Source organism: Protopterus annectens, chromosome 14.part0, assembly GCF_019279795.1.
Source record: "Protopterus annectens isolate FY-2018-M chromosome 14.part0, PAN1.0, whole genome shotgun sequence".
Classification (NCBI taxonomy): domain Eukaryota; kingdom Metazoa; phylum Chordata; order Ceratodontiformes; family Protopteridae; genus Protopterus; species Protopterus annectens.
This window is the reverse complement of record NC_056748.1, coordinates 546,139,401-546,160,238: the sequence shown is the minus strand read 5'-3', so window position 1 is coordinate 546,160,238 and position 20,838 is coordinate 546,139,401. Positions and strand designations below refer to the sequence as shown.

Here is a 20,838-nt window from a genome sequence, read left to right as displayed (position 1 = left end):
CATGGGTGGTTGGAGTCTCTGCAGTGCAGGTATTCCAATCTATATTGAAGTCCCCTAGAACAATGGTCTCTTGGGGATAGGCACTGGATAGCCAGTAGATTATGTCTTCTAGGGTCCCTGAGTTATTACCTGGGGGAATACAGACACATACTATGTTTATACATTTGTTTTTATTTATTTGTAGTTTGGAAATCATAATTTCTGCTTTGTTAAATATAGGTGGTTGAAGGTTGTCTAGAGTAACATTTATGGTAGTGTTATAGAGAGCAGCAACCCCTCCCCCTTTCCTGGTAGTATGATTTAGCCTAAGTATATTACACCCTGGAGGTAGAATTTCATTATCTGGCGTAGTTGGTTTTAACCATGTTTCGGTGAGACAAAGTATGTCGGGGGGGGGTAGGTTGTCAGGAGGGCATGGAGGTTGTGGACCTTATTGTTGATGCCTCTAATGTTTAAGTGGCAGGTCAATAGTGAGTTTGGGGGTCTATTTAGGCTTTGTCTTATGTTTGGGCTGTTATGATTAGAGTTGGTGTTGTCTAGGGATGGTGGCCCAGGGTTGGGGTGGATATCCCCATCAATAGTAAGGGTGTGAGGCAAACTAGCTATGAGCTTTAGAAATTTATTTATCAGTTTTTGGTAGTATTTAGTTTTGGTGTTAACACAGGTTCATAGGTTCATAGGTAGGCACTAGGCTATCTGCCCGAGGGCATTTATAAGTCTAGCCAGAGTGTGTCAGCTTTCGCCGCCCCATTGATTAATTAACTGAGCCTCTGTCAAGAAGAGCCAATGAAGTGATCCCAGGGGTGTATTTTCTGTTATAGGTTCATAGGTAGGTACTACATATCTGGGTATAATAGGGTGGGTGTTAGCAGGGGTAAAGGAGTTGGTGTTGATGGACATGAATGAATGGGCAGAATGGTTTGAAAAGACTGGGATTGTAGCAAGGCGTTTTGGATGGTTGAATCTTATAAGGGATTTGTTTTCATAGATGGTGAGAGAATAAAGGGTGACTAGTAAAGGTGGGGTGTAGAGCAGAGGGGGTATTTTAAAAGACTTGGCAAGTATTAGAGACATAATGGGAGGAATATACTCCTGGTAGGGAGGCAACCTAGGTGTATTCTTAGGTGGGGAAATAGTGGTATGGGTGGGTTATAAATAAATTCCTGTTAATGGTTGACGAAGGAGGAGGGGTGTGTCTGAGGGGCTATAAATTTAGAGGTACTGGCGGCAGGTGGGAATAGCGGGCAGGGAGGGTCGCGAAGCGAGCCCAGAGGGCGAGCGGAGTGGGGATTAACCACACCAGATGAATCCTCACAGCCTGTGATTAAAGTAAGAGGCTTTTTCTTGCTTTTAATAATACTAACAATAATAATAATAATAATAATAATAATAATAATAATATCCCTAAGAAATACTAAAAATAAATTCTTTCTTTAGAAATAACATTTCAAACATAAATTCTTTTACCTTAATCTAAGGTTTTGGCCATCTTTACAAGTTCTTGGCCTTGTACCTGAGGAGCATAATGTCCATCCTCGATCCTGGCCCCAAATCAAGGAGAACAATGACTACATCTTATTGGCAGAATCAATGTGTAGTGAAAGACTAGATCACTGAAATATGATGGGTATAAAGATGGTACACTGGTTTCTCAGGAGCAATTCACAGCATATAAAAGGGCACCAAGGTGCAGGGGTGGACATTTCTTCTGAGGAGGAAGTGTGCCTGATTTGCAGGTTAAGGGCCAGAAGGCAGGAGACATACATGTGATGTGGAGAAAACAAAAGTCAGAGAGATACCTGAATTACACAAAATGTATGAAGAAGGAATGAAAAGCTTCCTGCAGGTATGGTCATGGGCACAGGCTGTTTGTCATAAACTTGAACACTCAGAGCACAAAGTGCTGACACTCAGGCTGATGTCAGGAGTTGATCCACTGGGAACCGGAATCTTCTGAAAAGTGAAACAGTGAGGGAAATGGAACAGCTGCTACTGACTACGCTGGTCAGGCAGCCAAAAGATGTATGCCAGCAAATGTCTGTCTGAAGTACTGGGTCACAAAGTATTGTATTATTTTTGAAGATTGTAAAATAATTTTCTTAAAATATTTTTGGAATACTCTGGAGCTTTTCTCCTCGGGCTTCTACTGAAAATGGGCACCTACCCAGTCGGACTTTTTAATGCCAATAAATAAATAATAAATACATCTGAATTATATTTGGATTAATCTTCCTAATGTGGATGTCATTTGGGCATATCTAATACTGAGGAGTTTGTGAAGAGGAAATTTGGATTTGATACAAAATTGACATCAATAAGAGAACAATTAATAGAATCAAAAAGGAACTAATAAAAGAGATCTGCCGCAAGGTGTCAGGTCTGTACCATATAGACATGTTCATTTAAGTGACATAGGAATGCATATTTTCAATGTAGGTATGGCACCCAGAACCTTCATTTGGCTCAGGTGATTAAAATACAATTGAGACAATAACATAGACTAAACCTGATGGATAAGCAGGCTATGAAGAAAAGTGTGGGGTTTAACACTCACCTAAGCAGGTACTTCAGCTGGGTGAGAAATAGACTAAGACCTTTAAAGAAGGCAGAGATCTTAACAGAAAAGCTAGTAATAAGCAGAATGGTGCAAGACAGCCTGTGTCATGGCATCGGGTCAAAAGATGGTTCATAGAAGGTTATTAGGCTAATGGCCCTAGGGCCTTTACAGGCCTAGCTGTGTAATAACCCAAGTACCCTTACTGACCATAGTTAAATTTGTCATTGTTAGCAGAAAATTTCTTTGATCAGCACCGACTGCACTTGTCCATGAGGGATATAGATGACACCCCCAGGGTGAATTTATGGTTACCCATCCAGTTGTCAAGGTTGTGCTTGAATAGGGTCATTGAGGAGATCTGCTTCACATGGAGTGGGAGCTTATTCCAGAGGAGCAACAATCACTGGGAAATATATCTGTCTCTCCAATATGTTCTGTTAATGTCACAGGGTAAGTTGAGATCCCTGGAATGAGTTATCCTTATCCCATTTGATTTGTAGATGTGCATTTCCATTAGGGCAGGGTCTGAGACTGTTCTGTAGGCCAGGCACAGGTTGACTCTCAGCAGCCTGTATGATACAGAGTACAGTGACAGAGTTTTTAGTCTTTCCACGTATGTCATGTTTTGGAGGCTCTGGATTCTCTTGAATAGAAACATCTGTGGTCTCTCCAGTTGTTGCAGGTGTCTGGTGAGGTACATACAGAAGGGAGGAATGTACTCAAATAGTGGTCTGATAAGGATCGAGTACAGCAAAGCTATAACCTCCCTGGTCTTGGATGCGATGCCCTTATTTATGAGATACACAATGTAGAATGCCTTCCTTACCACTACGGAGACACGGTGATCAAAGTTTAGATTGCTATCAACCTGCTTTCCCAAGTCTTGCACCACTAAGTTTGAGCTTAGAGGGGTGCTACCTATATCATAATTAGCTCAGACTACTTCTATGCCAAAGGAGATAATGAGGCATTTTTTGCATTAAATTTTAGTCTGTGAGTTTGGCACCAATCATTTGTCTGTGTCAGCCCTTTCTGTAATATGTTAACATTGTTGGGGGACTTTATGATTGCACCCAGTTTACAGTCATCTACACACTTAGTAAGCCACAGGCCATCTACCTTCACCTGGACTTCAAAGAAAGATTCGAAACAGTAGAGGACCCAGCACCAATCTTTGTGGTACCCCACTGGTAACTTGTCTACTGTTGGAGGTGGACTCCTAAACTTTGACAGTGTGAGTTCTGTTGGTGATCCAGTTTGCTACCCATCTAGTAATGTATGTTCTCTATGGCACCTGAATGGGGAATTGTGTCAAAGTACTTGGCTAAATCAAGATAGGTGGTATGTACTGTTTTGCCCTCATCCAGGCCTTTGGTGACATTTTCAAAAAAGTCCACTAGGTTTAATAAGCAAGATCTACCTTTGACGTAACCAAACTGGGTTGGCTCAAGGGTTTGAAGGTCGCCTATGTCCTTGTGGATAAGGGCCATGATGACTGTTTCCATGGCACTGCAGATAAGGCTGGTTTGGTGGGTCTATATTAGAACATCAAAGTCTTGAAACTTTGAATGTTCTAATATTGACCTCTATTCAGCGAACGCTGAAAATAGCGAAGCTGCAGAACACCAAATTTTTTCCTAGGGAAAGAATTTGGTTGGCCGTTTCTGTGGCTTTGCTGTTTTCAGCACTGTGGTGGAAAGTTACAGGTCGGGTTCAGAAAAGTGTGCGATTGTATGGACATGAGGGTTAAGGCGCGGGTTAGGTGAGTTAGGGTTAGGGTGCGGGTCAGGTAAGTGTGCGATTGTGATGGATGTTAGGGTAGGGCGGGCTAGGTGAGTTGGGGTGCAGGTGAGGTGAGTGCACGATAGTGATGGACCTTAGGGTTAGGGTTTGGGTTAAGGTAAGTGGATAGATAGTAGTGTATGTACAGTTTAGTGTAGGGTTAGATGTAGGATTTTAAGTGTGTGTGTGTGGATTGCTGTTTTTTTGGTGTGCTTGTGTTGTGTGTATGTATTTTGGAACAGCAAATTTTTTCCCTGGGAAAAAAGTTGCTGTTCTGCATGTTCGATATTTTAAGCGTTCCCTGAATAGGGGTCGATATTAGAACATTTGAAGTTTTAAAACTTCGGTGTTCTAATATAGACCCAGTTAGGCTTATGGGTTGATAGTTCCCAGGATCAGCTGACGGATCCCCTTTGTGCAAGGGGATAACTGTTGCTTTTCTCCACTCTGCATGGACACAGCCAATTCTCAGGCTATTGCTAAAGGCAGTGATGAGTGGTTCCTCTAGGTCTTATTTTAGATTGTGCTGGGGCATTATCTGGTCCCAAGTAGGCCATGTTTTTGGCCTTGAGGAGTGCTTGTATGACCTGATCTTTAGAGATACTCAGTAGAGGACTGGTGTCAGGAATGTATTAGGGTGTGTCTGGTAGGGACACAAGGGTGAACTTATTGCCAGTTCTGTTAACTAGCAGGTTGGCAATTTCCTCATGTTCAGTGTAAGTGTTACCGTCCACTATAAGATAGCAAGCATTCCCTTTTAGGTTTTGGACACAGCTAAAGAATGCCTTATGATTGTGTTCAGCTAGGGATGCTAATTTAGACTTGTAGCTAGCCTTAGAGGACTTAACAAGATGGCTGATTTGCTTGTTCAAGCTGTGGAGGGTATTCTTCCTCTGAGTAAGTTCCCTCCTGTTCTTAGATATCAGTTTCTTTCTTTTGTTGTATAGATTATTTATACTTACAGTCCACCAGGTTGGTTTGTTTTTTCAGGAAAGCCTGATTTTGTTCCTGTTCAGTACAGCCAAGTCAATGCATTTGTTTAAGTGGCTGTATAGGGCAGTTGTGTATTCCTATGCATAGAAGTCATTGATGGATATGTTGGCAGGGGCTTTGAAACTTTTTATGTCATTAATTAGTAGGCAATAGTTTGCTTTGGAGAAATTTTTCAGTTTTCTTACTCTTGTGGAAATGACAGGTTTGAGCTTTACTCAAATGAGACAGATTTATGGTCTGAACTTACCAGGGAGGGAAACACACAGGGGGCAGTGCAGTGACCCCCCCCCAATGCTGGTAAGCACTAGGTTCAGGATATTTGATCCCCTTCTGGACATGCGGACCAACTGTTCTAGGGCAGTTGAATTAACAAAGTCCAGGAATCTCATAGTGATCGTGTTTGTACTCATTTAAGTCACCCAACTGATTAAAGGATAGTTGAAATCTCCCATTAACAAGGGGTTTGGGTGTATACTGAGTGTCTCTAGCAAGTCCAGGTAGGTGGTGTGCTTCTCCTGATTCATGGTAGGGGACCTGTAGCTACTGATGATGTGGAGGAGTATTTTACCTACAGTTAATTTGACCTGGAGTAGCTCAAGGCAGTCGTACTGTTTCACCAGTCTCAAGGTATATTTTGATTTAATGAAAATGGATACACCTTGGTTCTTTCATGCTTGTTTGGGGGTCTGAACATGTGAAATGCATTGTAGCCTTGTACGGCCGGGGTGCTCTCAGTGGTCTTGAACCAAGTATCAGTGACTGAACAAACATCAGCATCTTTCAAGCCAGGGAGTGCAGTTTACTGTTTAAAATCCTAGCTTTAAGCAGCATGACCCTGAGTTTGTCTTTAGTGGATATCTTTACATTGGAGGTTTTGTTGTTTGGACATTTCCTAAAAAGGCCCTGTGGGGGAGGCAAGCATCTTTGCCAGTATCTGAAAGCCTTGAGGAGACAGGTGAAGGGCATCTCTGGAAAAGCAGAGTAGACTGTCAGCCATCTCTTCCCAGGCAGACAGATACTGGAGCCCCCTGGAGTGTCATGATGTTCAAAGCTCACAATCATACAATTGGTTGTGGGTGGTGGACCTGGCACGACCTAGTACAATGGGCAGAATAACTTAGTCAATATGGAAGTGAACTGAGAAGAGGTACAGGTTAGCATAGATGCACACTGAGTAGCCCTTTTATTTCACAGAAAGAGGTTCCAAATGTTGATTGTTGGCTGGGGTATCATCTGTGCAGACTCAGCATGTTCTCTCTTTGTTCATATTTGTTTTGTCTGAGTACTCCAGTTTCCTCCCACCTCCCAAAGACATGCTGAAGGCAGACTGGTGAATCTAAATGGTCACTGTGTGTGTGTGTGTGTATGTGTGTGTGTGTGCGTGTGTGCGTGTGCGTGTGTGCGTGTGTGTGTGTGTGTGTGTGTGTGTGTGTGTGTGTGTGTGTGTGTGTGTGTGTGTGTGTGTGTGTGTGTGTGTGTGTGTGTGTGTGTGTGTGTGTGTGTGTGTGTGTGTGTGTGTGTGTGTGTGTGTGTGTGTGTGTGTCTGTGCGAGCGTGTGAGATATGGTAGACAATCTGGGCAATTCCACTTCCATTATCATAGACGTCATGGCTAAAAGTTTTACTTATATCATACCCTCAGAGAAAGGGGTGCCAAAAACCTTTAAGGAGGGTTACTAAAGGCATACTAGCAATAAGAGAATGAATGGGCGGACTGCAAAATGGTACAGGCCTGAGCAGGCCAAAATGTTTAGGTATGATCTCATGGTATACTGGGAGGGGGAGTTTGATGAATGGCACACAATTCTACAAGGCGGATTGCCAAATATATCTGGTGGTCCTTGGCATGATGTGAATAAATGGGCAGGATAGCTAAATCACTGGAGAAGTACTAGTTAGTAAGTTACTTAAAATGAAAAGGGGTTCTACATGATATTGTAAAGTGCAGATGTAGTGGCATACTATAGTGGAAAAAAGAAAGTAAGCAAATACATTGTTTTTGTTGATTATTAAATATAATGGGCTGTGTGAAGATTGGGGGAAGATGGGTGAAGGCTGTCAGCCTAGTCAAATAGAATTTGATACATAATTCTAAAATTTGTAAATATAAATGTAAAATACAGCCTTGGTTCTTAAATGAAAGAAAACACTGGAAAATGTGAACTTCAAGATTGCAGCAACATTGTCATCTGATGTAAGGAAAACTAAGCCAAGGATTTCAAATGTTCTTTGAAGTTAAAATTATCTAAATAGTGGTGCTGAAGTGGCTGGCTGAACACATTCTTTCTATTGTCTTAACGTACGGAATAATTGCTAGAATGTACATGTGAAATGTCTTTTATTGTTGTAGCTTCCTGAGCAGGTGTTAGCTTGCTAAATAATGCAGTTTGTTGGCCTGGGAACTCCAGACTAAGTGTCAAAATGATGTAATGTGTATACTGGGAAAACCAAGTGTCAAAATGGCGTAATCTGGGAGGGCCTAGCAAAGATGTTTATTAGTGAGTTTAAAAACTATTGTTCAGAGAGAGACAGTGAGCATTTTGATCCACCTTATCAGCGCTCTGCCTGTTGTCTTATATAAGTAGTGTATTAGAAGTATGTTTTCTTGTAGTAATAGCTACAAACTTAGAAGAAAGTTAGACAAGTGTTTTTCTGTTACATCAGAACTTTCCTCCTGCATTGTTTTAAGTTTCTGTGTGAACTCTGAACTCTTAGATATCACTGTGGTGTAGTAGTACTGTCTTGTGTTTTTAATTATTTATTATTAAATATTTTAAAACCTTTTACCTGTGGCTGGTTTGTGTACAGATAAGTAAACTCTACAGTACATTGCATATTTATAGAGTTTATTGTAATATGTCAATCTAATAAGCCTTGGACTGAATAGTCACATTACCAATTGGATAATAATATTGCACAGTAATAATTGGACACCCTTTTAAGGGCCTTTGGGTAGCTGATAAGTATTAGCTGGTGGTGACAGAAATTACTACCGTATAGTCTGGGTAAAGGGGCACAGCTGAAGAATCTGTGTCAGCCTTTCCCAGGAGTGTCTGTGAAGTTGTATAAATACTTATCTCAAAGTGTGTGTGGTGTGTCAGCTACCTGGGCAGGGACACGAAGCAATGGTGGTACAGAGAGAGTACTGGAGGTTAGCTTGCCAGCTAGGCTGAGATCTGAACTTTATAGCTGTGCCAGTGGGGAGTCTTATTGGGGACCTGGAGAGCAAGAGAGCAACCAGCCCCAGACTGTGATCTCTGTGTGCACTTAAGGGAAATTGTACTTTACTGTGTGTATTTGTTATCCTTTACTCTTATATGAGATGCCCTCCCTGGTGTTAGTGGTGAAGATTGAGGCTCCTTGATTGCTGGGCCAGGGCACGGTCATCACTTTTGTGGTGGCAGTGGTTGGGATAAGATATCCTCACATTTGTGGTGGCAGTGGTTGGGATAACATATCCTCACATTTGTGGTTCACAGTGGTTGGGATAAGATATCCTCACTTGTGGTTTGCAGTGGTGTGGGTAGAGTGAATTCTGTAGCTTATGTACAGTGATCTCTGGTGGTGTTTTGTACTCTAATTCAGCCACACAGTGTATACTCAAGAGTTCAGATCACAACTGTTTTATTTCTTTTGTTAGCTTAGACAGGGTGAGCAGGCAGCATGTCAGCACAGGAGTATGGAAAGCTGACAAGGAGCCAGCTGGTGGAAATTTGCCAGGCTAGGGGAATGGTGCATGAAAATCTGACTAAGGTAGACCTGATTGCAGCCTAGGTTACAGCTGCATCAGAAAACAACATCCGGGAGGACAATCCGACTGGCAGTGGAGATACAAAATCCTTGGAGAATGAACAGCTCAACCTTTCTGAGAAGGACAATCAGACTGGCAGTGGAGATACAATATCCTCGTTGAATGGACAGCTCAACCTTTCTGCAGTGGGCTTAAAAATCCAGCTGGAGCTAAAGAGACTTGAGTTGGAGGCCAGACGTTTGGAGATAGAAGCCGAAGAAAAGGAGCATCAGAGGAAGCATGAGAGGGAAATGCTGACTCTTCACCAGAGTCATGGAGGTAATGGGGGAAGGGAGTAATTGGACCCCAGAAGCACAACAGGTCAGTAAATTTCTTCCGCAAATTAAAGAGGGGGACAATTTTGATAGTTTTATGCACATGTTTGAAAGGGTATGCAAACAGTACAGTGTTGACCAAAGGCTCTGGGTATGGTTCCTGACCCCCTTACTCTATGGGAAAGCTGTAACTTTTATATCACAAATGCCTGACTCTGTCTGTTTTGATTATACTGCTGTAAAAAAAGTTTGTTATAATGTTTTAAGCTAACACCTGAAATGTATAGGAAAAAGTTTCGTGAGCATAGACGCAAGGCAGATGGAAAATGTATGTGAATATGTTGCTGAACTGAGCACTTATATTCATAGCTGGGTGAGTCGATGTCAGGTCACCACTTTTGAAGGGCTGGCAGAACTTTTGGTGAGGGAACAAGCCCTTAGCACTTTGCCTGAGGACATGAGGATCTGGTTAGCTGATAGACAATGTGCTACTTCAGATGAGTTGGGGAAGAAGGGAGACCTATACCTGCCTAGCAGGTCAGCCCTGCACAGGACGGGGACCCCCAGTACTGCTCATGGGTCTAAAGGAACACATGGTGGGTAGCACAGACTGCCCCAACAGAATCTGCCAGTAGCAGGGGAAGCCACTAGTCCAGGTACACGTCCAGGAGCTAGGGTTAAATGTTTTGACTGCAACCAGTGGGGCCATGTGGCATACAGATGTCCACAGAGGCAAGGTGGGGAACCAAAGGTGAGAGAACCAGTAAGTGGAAAAGACAAAATGCCAACAGTAGGTTGTCGTGAAACAACAGAGGTATGGAACTACCATCCTGCAGATGTCCTGAGAGGGAAGGATTGGGATGAGGCAGTCCCATGTACATATGCAGTTATACACAGTCAGGCAAGGAGACAAGCATATGGGTCTGGCAGCCTGGGGGAGACCAGACAGACCGCATACTTGCAGCCAGGACTTGTGAGTTGGTTACTTCAGGGAGGGAGCTATGCTGTAGTAGTGAAACTGAATTTAAGCCACAGCTGCTTATGGGTACTAATGTTCCCTTGGACAGGGAAACTGCAAAGATAGAGGTAAGTAGTAGTACCCAGGCTGACAGTGAGGCACCACTGTCAGAGGATGCCAGACCTCCTGTGGAAGGGGAGCTGGGAAGGGTTACAAGGAGAGAGTGACTCAGCTCTCAGATCCTACATTGCAAGGCCTGAGGCAGGTAGCTAGGGAGGCACCTGATTCTCAAGGGAAGGTGGAATCTGTATACTGGGACAAAGGGTTACTATACAGGGAGTGGACCCCTGAGGGAGGGCTAGAAGGTGAGAGAGTACAGCAGTTGGTAGTGCCTAGAGCCTACCATCTGGTGCTTCTAGTCATAGCCCATGATATTCCCTTTGCAGGTCATATGGGCATAAAACGTACAAAGAAGCGTATTATGCAAAACTTCTATTGGCCTGGAATTTCCAGAGATGTAACAGGGTACTGCAGGACCTGTAAGCAGTGCCAAAAGGTAGGCAAGGCAGGAGACAAGGTGAGAGCTCCTTTGATGCCTTTGCCTGTGATTGAGGAGCCATTTCAGAGGGTAGCTACGGATATTGTGGGTCTTCTGAGTACCCCAAGTTCTACAGGGAAAAAGGATAGCCTAGTGATAGTGATTTATGCTGCACGATACGCTGAGGCAGTGGCTTTCCTCTATTGAGGCAGAGAAGGTGGCAAATGCTTTGTTAGAGATTTTCAGCAGGATAGGTTTCCCAATGAAATACTGTCTGACCGAGGTGCCATATTCATGTCAGACCTGCTGGCTTGTCTGTGGAAGTCCTGTGAGGTGAAGCACATGAAGACCACCCCTTACCATCCCCAGACTAATGGCCTTGTTGAGAGGTTAAACTCTACAATCAAGTCCATGCTACGGGCATTTGCAGATAATTTTTTTAAGAGGGAGTGGGACAAATATTTGCCCCATCTGTTGTTTGCTTACAAAGAGGTTCCCCAGGAATCCATAGGTTTTTCACCCTTTGAAGTGCTGTATGGGCATAGGGTGAGAGGACCTCTAGATTTAATTCAAGATGAATGGGAAGGTGAGTGTGAGTCTCACAAGGCATCTGTTGTGGCATAAGTCCTAAACCTCAGGACAAGGTTCAGGGAACTCATAGTTTTGGCCCAGGAGAACCTGGCAGAAGCCAATCAACAGAAAAAGGTGTGGAATGACAAGAATGCTCGAGCTAGAGAATATGCTGTGGGGCAGCAGGTAATGGTTCTCATTCCTGTCAGATACAACAAGCTGCAAGCAGCTTGGGTGGGACCCTACAAGGTGGTAAGAAAGGTAAGTGATGTTAATTACATGGTGGAAGTGCTAGGCAGATGGCAGGGGCACAGATTGTACCATGTTAACATGATGAAACCTTACCATGATAGGGAGGTCCTTGTGCTGAGCATTTGCAGTGGATTGCAGGAGGTGTCTGAGGGAGATCTATGGACTGATCTCCTCAGTGAGGCTCGGGCTGACAACTTGGTGGAAGGGGTAGCAATGTCCCAGCAGCTATCTCCTACCCAAGTTTCATAAATCCGAGCAGTGTTGCAGGAATTTAGGGATATGTTCACTGGGAAACCAGGGTGCACCCACCTGCTGCAGCACCAGGTGGATACAGGACCCCAAAGGCCTATTAGGCAGGCCCCTTATAGGGTGCTTGAGAGTGTCAGACAGACTCTGATGGAAGAGGTACAAGAGATATTGGAACTAGGGGTGATTCAAGAGTCCAACAGCCCCTGGGCCTCGCCAGTGGTGTTGGTCCTGTGTGGATTACAGGAAATTAAATAGTCACACAGAGTCGGATGCTTACCCCATGCCTAGGACAGATGAGGCCCTAGAGCATCTGGGTGGGGCTAAGTATCTAACAACCATTAATCTTACCAAGGGCTACTGGCAGATGCCCTTGATTCACAGTGCTAGAGAGAAGTCAGCCTTTGTGACTCCTTTTGGATTGTACGAGTTCACAAAGATGCCCTTTGAGATAAAGAATGCCACAGCAACTTTCCAGAGGCTGGTGGATGATATTCTACCAGGAGCAGGAGGTTTTGCCCTTACTTACCTAGAAGATATTGCCATCTACAGCCATTCCTGGCCAGAGCACCTTCAGCATGTCAGGGAAGTGCTGGGCAGACTACAGAGGGCAGGGTTGACCATTAAACCAAGCAAATGTCAGGTGGGTATGGCAGAGGTCTCCTATATAGGACATAGAGTGGGGAGTGGTAAGATAAGGCCAGAACCTGCCAAAGTGGAAGCTATTCAGGCATGGCCTGCACCTGTTACCAAAAAGCAGGTGAAGGCATTCTTAGGGACAGCAGGGTACTACAAAAAGTTTGTCCCGAGTTATAGTACCATAGCTGCTCCCCTCACAGACCTGACAAGGAAGAACAGGCCAGATAAGGTAGTGTGGACCCCAGCATGTGAGCAAGCATTTCAGAAGCTTAAGGATGCTTTGGGAGGACCCCCTGTGTTAGCCAGTCCAGATTACAACAAAGAATTTGTTGTGCAGGTGAATGCTTTGAACAATGGGGTGGGGGCTGTACTTAGCCAGATTTCTTCAGAGGGAGAAGAGCACCCAGTGGTTTATCTCAGTCGTAGGCTCCAACCCAGGGAGGGATGCTATGCAGCTGTAGAAAAAGAATGTCTAGCTATAGTGTGGGCACTGCAAAAACTTCAGCCTTATCTGTATGGAAGGAAATTCACTGTTATGACAGATCACAACCCACTAATATGGCTAAACAGAGCCAGTCAGCAAAATGTCAAGTTGCTAAGATGGAGCCTGGGGTTGCAAGCATATGATATGTCAGTGCAGCACCACAGTGGGATTAGCAATGCCAATGCATATGGGCTCTTGAGACAGGGAATGGGGTGAGGTACCCTCAGATAGACCTAACCCTCTCAAGCGGCATTTATCAAGGGTCACTTGAAAAACTAGCTTGAGTTCTCCAGAGGGGAAGAAATATGAAGATTGGGGGAAAATGGGCAAAGGCTGCCAGCCTAGTCAAATAGAATTTGATACATAATTCTATCATTTGTAAATATAAATGTAAAATACAGCCTTGGTTCTTAAATGAAAGAAAACACTGGAAAATATGAACTTGAAGATTGTAGCAACATTGTCATCTGCTGTAAGGAAAACTAAGCCAAGCATTTCAAATGTTCTTTGAAGTTAAAATTATCTAAACAGTGGTGCCAAATCTTAACTTAAGGAGTATATGCTAGAGTGTACATGTGAAATGTCTTTTATTGTTGTAGTTTCCTGAGCAGGTGTTAGTTTGCTAAATAATGCAGTTTGTTGGCCTGGGAACTCTAGACTAAGTGTCAAAATGATGTAATGTGTATACTGGGAAAACCAAGTGTCAAAATGATGTAATCTGGGATGGCCTAGCAAAGATGTTTGTTAGTGAGTTTAAAAACTATTGTTCAGAGAGAGACTGTGAGCATTTTGATCTTGATATCCCACTTATCAGCACAATGCCTGTTGTCTTATGTAAAGAGTGACTTAGAAGTGTGTTTTCTTGTAGTAATAGCTAGGAACGTAGAAGAAACATAGACATGTTGTTTTCTGTTATATCAGAACGTTCCTACATTATTGTTTTATGTTTCTGTGTGATCTCTGAACTCTTAGATATCACTGTGGTGCTGTAGTATTGTCTTGTGTTTTTAATTATTTAATATTAAATATTTTAAAACCTTTTACCTGTGGCTGGTTTGTGTAGAGATAAGTAAGCTCTAGAGTACATTGCATATTTATAGAGTTTATTGTAATAAGCCACTCTAATAAGCCTTAGACTGAATAGTCACATTACAAATTGGATAATAATATTGCACAGTAATAATTGGACACCCCTTTAAGGGCCTTTGGGTAGCTGATAAGTATTAGCTGGTGGTGGCAGAAATTACTACTGTATAGTCTGGGTAAAGGGGCACAGCTGGAGAATCTATGTCAGCCTTTCCCAGGAGTGTATGTGAAGTTGCATAACTACTTATCTCAAAGTGTGTGTGGTGTGTCAGCTACCTGGGCAGGGACATGAAGCACTGGTGGGACAGAGAGGGTACTGGAGGTTCACTTGCCAGCTAGGCTGAGATCTGGACTCTATAGCTGTGCCAGTGGGGAGTCTTATTGGGGACCTGGAGAGCAAGGGAGCAACCAGCCCCAGACTGACTGTGATCCCTGTGTGCACTTAAGGGAAATTGTACTTTATTGTGTGTATTTGTTATCCTTTCCTCTTATATGAGACATCCTCCCTGGTGTCAGTGGTGAGGATTGAGGCTCCTTGATTGCTAGGCCAGGGCACAGTCATCACAGGCTGTGCCAGGATTTCAGAGTAAATAAGATGTTTTATATAATTAACATTATTGTTACTCACAGATCAGCACTACCAAAGAAATACAGGCTGAAAACAAACCATTTATTCATCCATTTTTTTTTTTATCTTTTACAAAATCATTCAGTAATAGTAGAATTTAAAAGTACATTTATTTGAAAATGGAACCTATTTGACTGAACACCTACAAATAATGTCTTTTTAAGTAAAATATGTGTAAGTGTGGGTGTAAGCTCTTGATTCTACCTCAGCAGGGTGAGAGTAGATGGTACTTTCTATTCGAGGGACTGTGATGCAGGTGATGCAACATAGCCATGACATTTTTATTTTTATTAGCACATAGGTATTTGGTACAGTTCTAACATATTAACACAATTAAAACTATGTTTGTTAGTTTGATTCCTATTACACTGAAAGAAGGCCCCACTGTGTGTTTTTATTTCTTTCTCATTTTCCTAGATTTGTTCTAGTTCATTCATTCATTCATTCAAAAGGAAATATATCTCATTAACTTATTTTTGAATAAGTATCATCTCATATTTTGGGTAAAACAGCATACCATATCCACCCTTTTTTTCCAAGGCTTGCATTATTCCATTTTACTGACAAATGCAGTTAATACAATGTACTAAAATGTCAAAACCACATGTAAAACTGTTATTCACAACAAAAATATAAATACTGCAGATCATTTTACATTAAGGGCTTTACTGTCATCATAAGACCTGATCAGCACAACGTTTGCTCATTATTTTAACAATTTTCCTGCTGATCTTTCTATGACCTAAAAAGTAGTGAACACTTTTCATTTTAGCTTCAATTTGGTTACTGAGTTGTACTTACTGCCTCTTCGACTTGCCGTTTATAAGCCTTCAGCTTGGTCTGTAGCCTCTCGACTAACTCCTGCATTCTCAGCTGTGCTTTCTGGTCCTCTTCTCCTTGGAAAATAATCTCTTTCAGTCGTCGCTCATTCTTCCTTAGTGTCTTTGTTGTCTCAGTGTGTCGCTTCTGCTCAGCATCCAGTTCCATTTCTAGTTCCTTTGCCTAAAGGAAGTGCATACATGGCCAGAGTGAGAAGTTTGCTACAGATTAGTATGTACAACACAGCAGCAAACTACAATTACTCTACGTTATCCTGACACGTCTGAGCTTGGATCACTAAAGCATGGCAAAAATACCTTGCATTGCACAAGCACTAGTACACGTTATTTCACTGCATATGTACACAAGTTTGTGGATAATACAAGCTAATGAAACACTTATAACAAAAAACTTTTTTTGCAGGAGGAAGCTCACCTTTACCCCCCCCCCATGTGGCGGCAGACCCTTATTTTATTATTTTCATTTCAAGAGTGTTGTAGCTCAGAGAAAGAATAAGACTGATGACAGAGTAAAGCCTGAGTTGTTCTTTCTCCAGAATGCTCTGTAAGTGGATCACACATTACCCAGAATGCTCTGTAAGTGGATCACACATTAAGCAGGTACATAAAAGCGATAACATCTTGCATGTGCATGTCTAGAACTAAACAAACTACTGAAGAGTTTAAAGTTCAAACAACTGTGATACAAGCTCAGGTGATCTAAACAAATGACTGCAAGCAAGCTTGTAATCAGTTATGTAATAAATGCAGGCTGAATGAAGGGAATGGAAAAGGAATACTCAAAAATAAATATTACTTGTAATTGACAAATTTATAAATGAAATATAGAACACTAGTTTGTTAAAATTGCACATAACAAAAACTGCCTACAGTAACAATTCAACTGTTATAAAATAACCGGCCAAAACAATGCACAAATTATTTAATATGCCAACATGTAAATAGCAACTAAAAAGAAAAGAAAAATGATTATCTCATTTATATACTATAATACCATTAAAACCTAGTGGGCTGCCAGCATTCAGTCTAAACTGCCTTTCTAAAAGGGAAATAAGGTCAGCCCCACTTTGCATTTCTTTTTACAGAGTCAATAATGAAAAATGTACATTTCCTAACTCTGTAATACAGTCCTACCATGGTTACCAATATACCTACATGTCCCAGATGCAACCTTTGGAAAAGTCTTAACTGTAGAGTTCTGAACACATAATGCATCCTAATAATCAAACCACTCTGGCTGTCTGATGAACTCAAAAATCATAGCTTCTGTTGCAACAACTAAAAGACACTTAGCACCTTGACTGAAAGCCTTCAGTGTTACTAATGCAAAATCGTAAATATGCCATCTGAACCCATGCATCCCTCTTACTTGATAAAAATTACCATTTCTTAAGGAATGGACCATACGCACATTCATATTATGTGTAGGAGAGGTGCAATTAAACAGCCCTTGCAATAGTTAGCTGAATGGCCCACCACTTTGTTGGGGAACATTCCTGAACACGTGGCAATTCATAAGGATGGCAGAGTTGCAGTATGAAATTTCTGAGGATCTGTTCAGACATCCAAATGAAACAGATTTACTTAGTATTATGTTCCTGCATTTATTCAAAATATGGGGTGCGTCCTCTGTGAATGGTATATACCTAACTACACAACAGATATCTTTAGGACTGGTACTGGGGAATCTTGCAAAGTCTGCCAAAATTACCTTTGTTATTGTTATGGAGAGGATAAATAACTCTTTGCACGGTGTTATCAAGAAGTCAAGAGCTATAACCCCTTGTTAGAGGACAACTGATGATATGTACAGCTTGTTGATTAAAACAGTCATCATTAGAGTAGATCCTGAGGGAGCTAATGAATTTTCCATAGGGAATAGAGTTGAGAAGTTGTGAGGGATGTGCACTTGAGGGTATCAAACAATTATTCCCAACTATTGGCTTTCATTCTACAAACCTGCTACAAATATTTACTACTTCTTCTGCAAAGAAATGTTTTCTGAATGAAGTTTGGACTTGCAGTATGGTAAGTAATCCCATTACATCTAGCCTGCCTTTCCATGTTAAATTTATGTCCTCACACTGATCTAGTGTATATCCTTACCTTCTCATACAATCTTAACTTTTCCATACATATTATTTTTATTCCATTTCTATGGTTTGTTAGCATATTTGTTTCAGTTATCTCTCAGGACTTACATGACTTCTCACCCTAAATGCTCATCATCAAAACTCTAAGTGCAGCTTCCAAATTATAGAGTAGGATCATTATATCATTACAGCCTGGCACTACATTTCTTTTTGACTTTATCTTTTGATCTGCTTTAGATTCTTTCTTCCCACACTGACATATATGTATTAATCATAACCCAGAAATCCAAATTTAACATTACCTTGTTGAAAATACAGATGTGGAAGAACTTATCATAATGGTAGATGCCCGTATTTGTGGTAAATTCTTACACAACTAATCTATGTCCTGACTGAGGTCACTGTTGCAGTATTCCAGACAGAGTGGTGATTCACAAATCTTAAGGGAGTAAAATGGTAGATGGTTGAGAATTGTGAGAATTGTTTAACAGGCCAGAAAAGACTGATCTGGCAAAAGCAGCCCTGGATTTGGAGATGGCATCTAATCTATAGTGCTTAGTGAAAGGATGTACTGTCAACCAATTAGCTACTTCTAGGATTATTCTGGAATCTACTCCTTTGCTGAAAGCTCCAGAAGAAGTAGAATAAGCCTTTGGGAAAGAGGGCAAGGATTTACCATGGTAAGTGTAGCAAAAAAAAAAATGGACCTTAGAAATCCAGTTAGCAATAGTCTGTTTGGATACTGATGTAACTTAACCCAGGCAAGAGAAAGATGGAAAAAAGGAAGTTCGACTTGCACAAAATAAAACAAACAAACAATATCCACCTCAGAATGGCAACAAACTTCAGAAAGGGAAAATTCGTAACACAGTACAATCAAAAACCACCATTTTAGCCACAGAAAATGCCTGTTTGGATACTGGCTGGACCAGGTAAGGGTTTCATGAAAGAAACAGTTGGTCCTCATAAATAAAGACATAGGCAACCTCCAAACTCTGGATCCGACCCAATTTGGCTTAATTAAGGGCAGATCCTGCTTGTTAAACCTGGTGGATTTCTTTGAAAATGTGACCAGGGCCATTGACGAGGGAAAATCTGTGCACGCAGCATACCTCAACTTGCCAAAGACCTTTGACATAATCAGGCATTACCAATAAACTTAGCAAACTGAATATCAACTCCTTTGTTGTAAGATGGGTTGGCAACTGGCTCACAAACTGGTCATACACTATCAAAGTGGGTGACTCCACGTCAATCAGCAGACCTGTCACCAGCGGGGTGCCAGAAGGGTCAGTGCTGGGCCCTCTACTGTTTGGTATATACTTCTCAGAAGTTTGGGCCAAAACTAAGGGGCTGTGGCTGACTAAGTTTGTGGACGTCTGCAAATTGGGTGCAATTACTGAATCCCCAAGTGATGTCACTATACTTCAGGAGGGTCTTACACTGATCAATCACTGGTGTCTTAGTCATGTTCTCAAACTGAATGCAAAGAAATGCATCATCATTCCTTTTGGTAAAAACAATGTCCCTTCACCCTATCAAATTAACAACAACACCCTGTGTACCTACTAAGTGGGAAGAGATCTGGGATCACAAGTAGACTGTGACCTTAACTTTGATCACCATCTGTCTGCTGTAGTAAGGAAGGCTTTCTACACAGCACACTTAATTAGCAAAGGCCTTGCCTCTAGAGCAAAGGAGGTTATAACCCCTCTATACTCATCACTAATCAGGCCCATAATTGAGTATAATGCCCCTTTTGGCATGTACTGTACAAAGCACCTGCAGCAATTGGAGAGACCTCAGAGGTTTCTTACTAAGAAGATTAAGGGACTCCAGCACATGGCTTACACAGACCGACTAAATTCCCTGTCACTATATTCAGTATCATATAGACTTCTTTGGGGACGTATGCCTAGCTTACAGAGCAATCTTGGACCCAAACCTAATGAATTTGCTGCACATTCGTAAATCAAACTGTACTACAGCTACCCATTTCAGGGACCTAAATATGGCCTCTGACTTGCACAGGATGCGCTGCAGGGTCAGATTTGTCTCCCAACCACTGCCACATCTTTAGAATAGGCTGTCAATTTATATGAAGCAGAGCTCCTCTATGACATTGTTCAAAAGGAACCTGGATAAGTGGATGGGGAACCATAAATTATTACCGGGGATAGCACCCATAACCCTCCTGGACATGGCCAGTCTTTAATAAATACAATCCTGGTTACTGGCTAGAGTATATATGGTATTACATTGGAATGAAACGGGTAGGCTTGAAATAACCTTCCGGTCAACAGTCTAGTAACCTCCTACAATCCTACAAAATAGATTTAGTCTTGTACAGGTAAAATCTGAGCTGTCTGTGTACATCCAAGGAATATGGAATTCATTCTCCTCTGTTCTGAGGGTTGGGAAAGAAGGTTGGCAGGTTGAAGGCCTGATTGATGGACAACTTGTTTACCACTTTAGGCATTATAGAGGGATTTACCCTCAGGGACACTGTGTTCTTATGGAAGATGAGGACGGTGGTAGCTATGAGTGCCTAGAGCTCTGAGACCCATCTAGCAGAAGCGAGAACTATCAACAATATGGTGCTGAATTTAAGAGAGGAGGAAGCAGGTGGCTCAAAGAAAGCAAGAGTGAGTTTTTCCAGCACATTGTTGAAATCTCAATGGGATGCACAGGTTTTCTCAGAGAGTTTAACCGCAGGACTCCCTTTAAAACTGTTTGACCTCAAGCCTGGATATAACAGGAGGATGAAGAGGAGACAGGCTAAGTTGGCTAAAAGGTGTGCTTTAATACATGAATCTGGCATCCAGCATTCATGGACTCACACAAATAAGATAAAACAAGAGGAAGCTCACATCTTATAGGATTTAGACAATAGACAGGACACCTTTTACATCTTGGCTTTGTAGGATTTTCAGGTAGTTGGTCTCTTCTTGCTCCCTGAAGAATCTGGAGCATGTAGACAGAAAACAGTATCTAGAAGGGATCAGAATCTTATCAACCATACAGTTAGGTTTCAGGACACTAGGCTGGAGTGACACAATGATCCTAGTGTTGTGTGATCAGGTCTGCCTTGTGGCGTAGCTTTTGGTGA

The 20,838-nt window shown here is 42.0% G+C and overlaps 1 protein-coding gene across 1 annotated transcript in view; it reads right to left on the bottom strand.

The window, feature by feature from the left end:
* Positions 1–20,838, bottom strand: part of LOC122788697 (myosin-16-like) — a 949,629-nt gene that overhangs the window by 28,941 nt on the left and 899,850 nt on the right. The window contains exon 21 of the mRNA XM_044055593.1: positions 15,599–15,799. Within this exon, the coding sequence (XP_043911528.1) occupies positions 15,599–15,799 (201 nt within the window). The remainder of the gene's footprint in view (positions 1–15,598; positions 15,800–20,838) is intronic.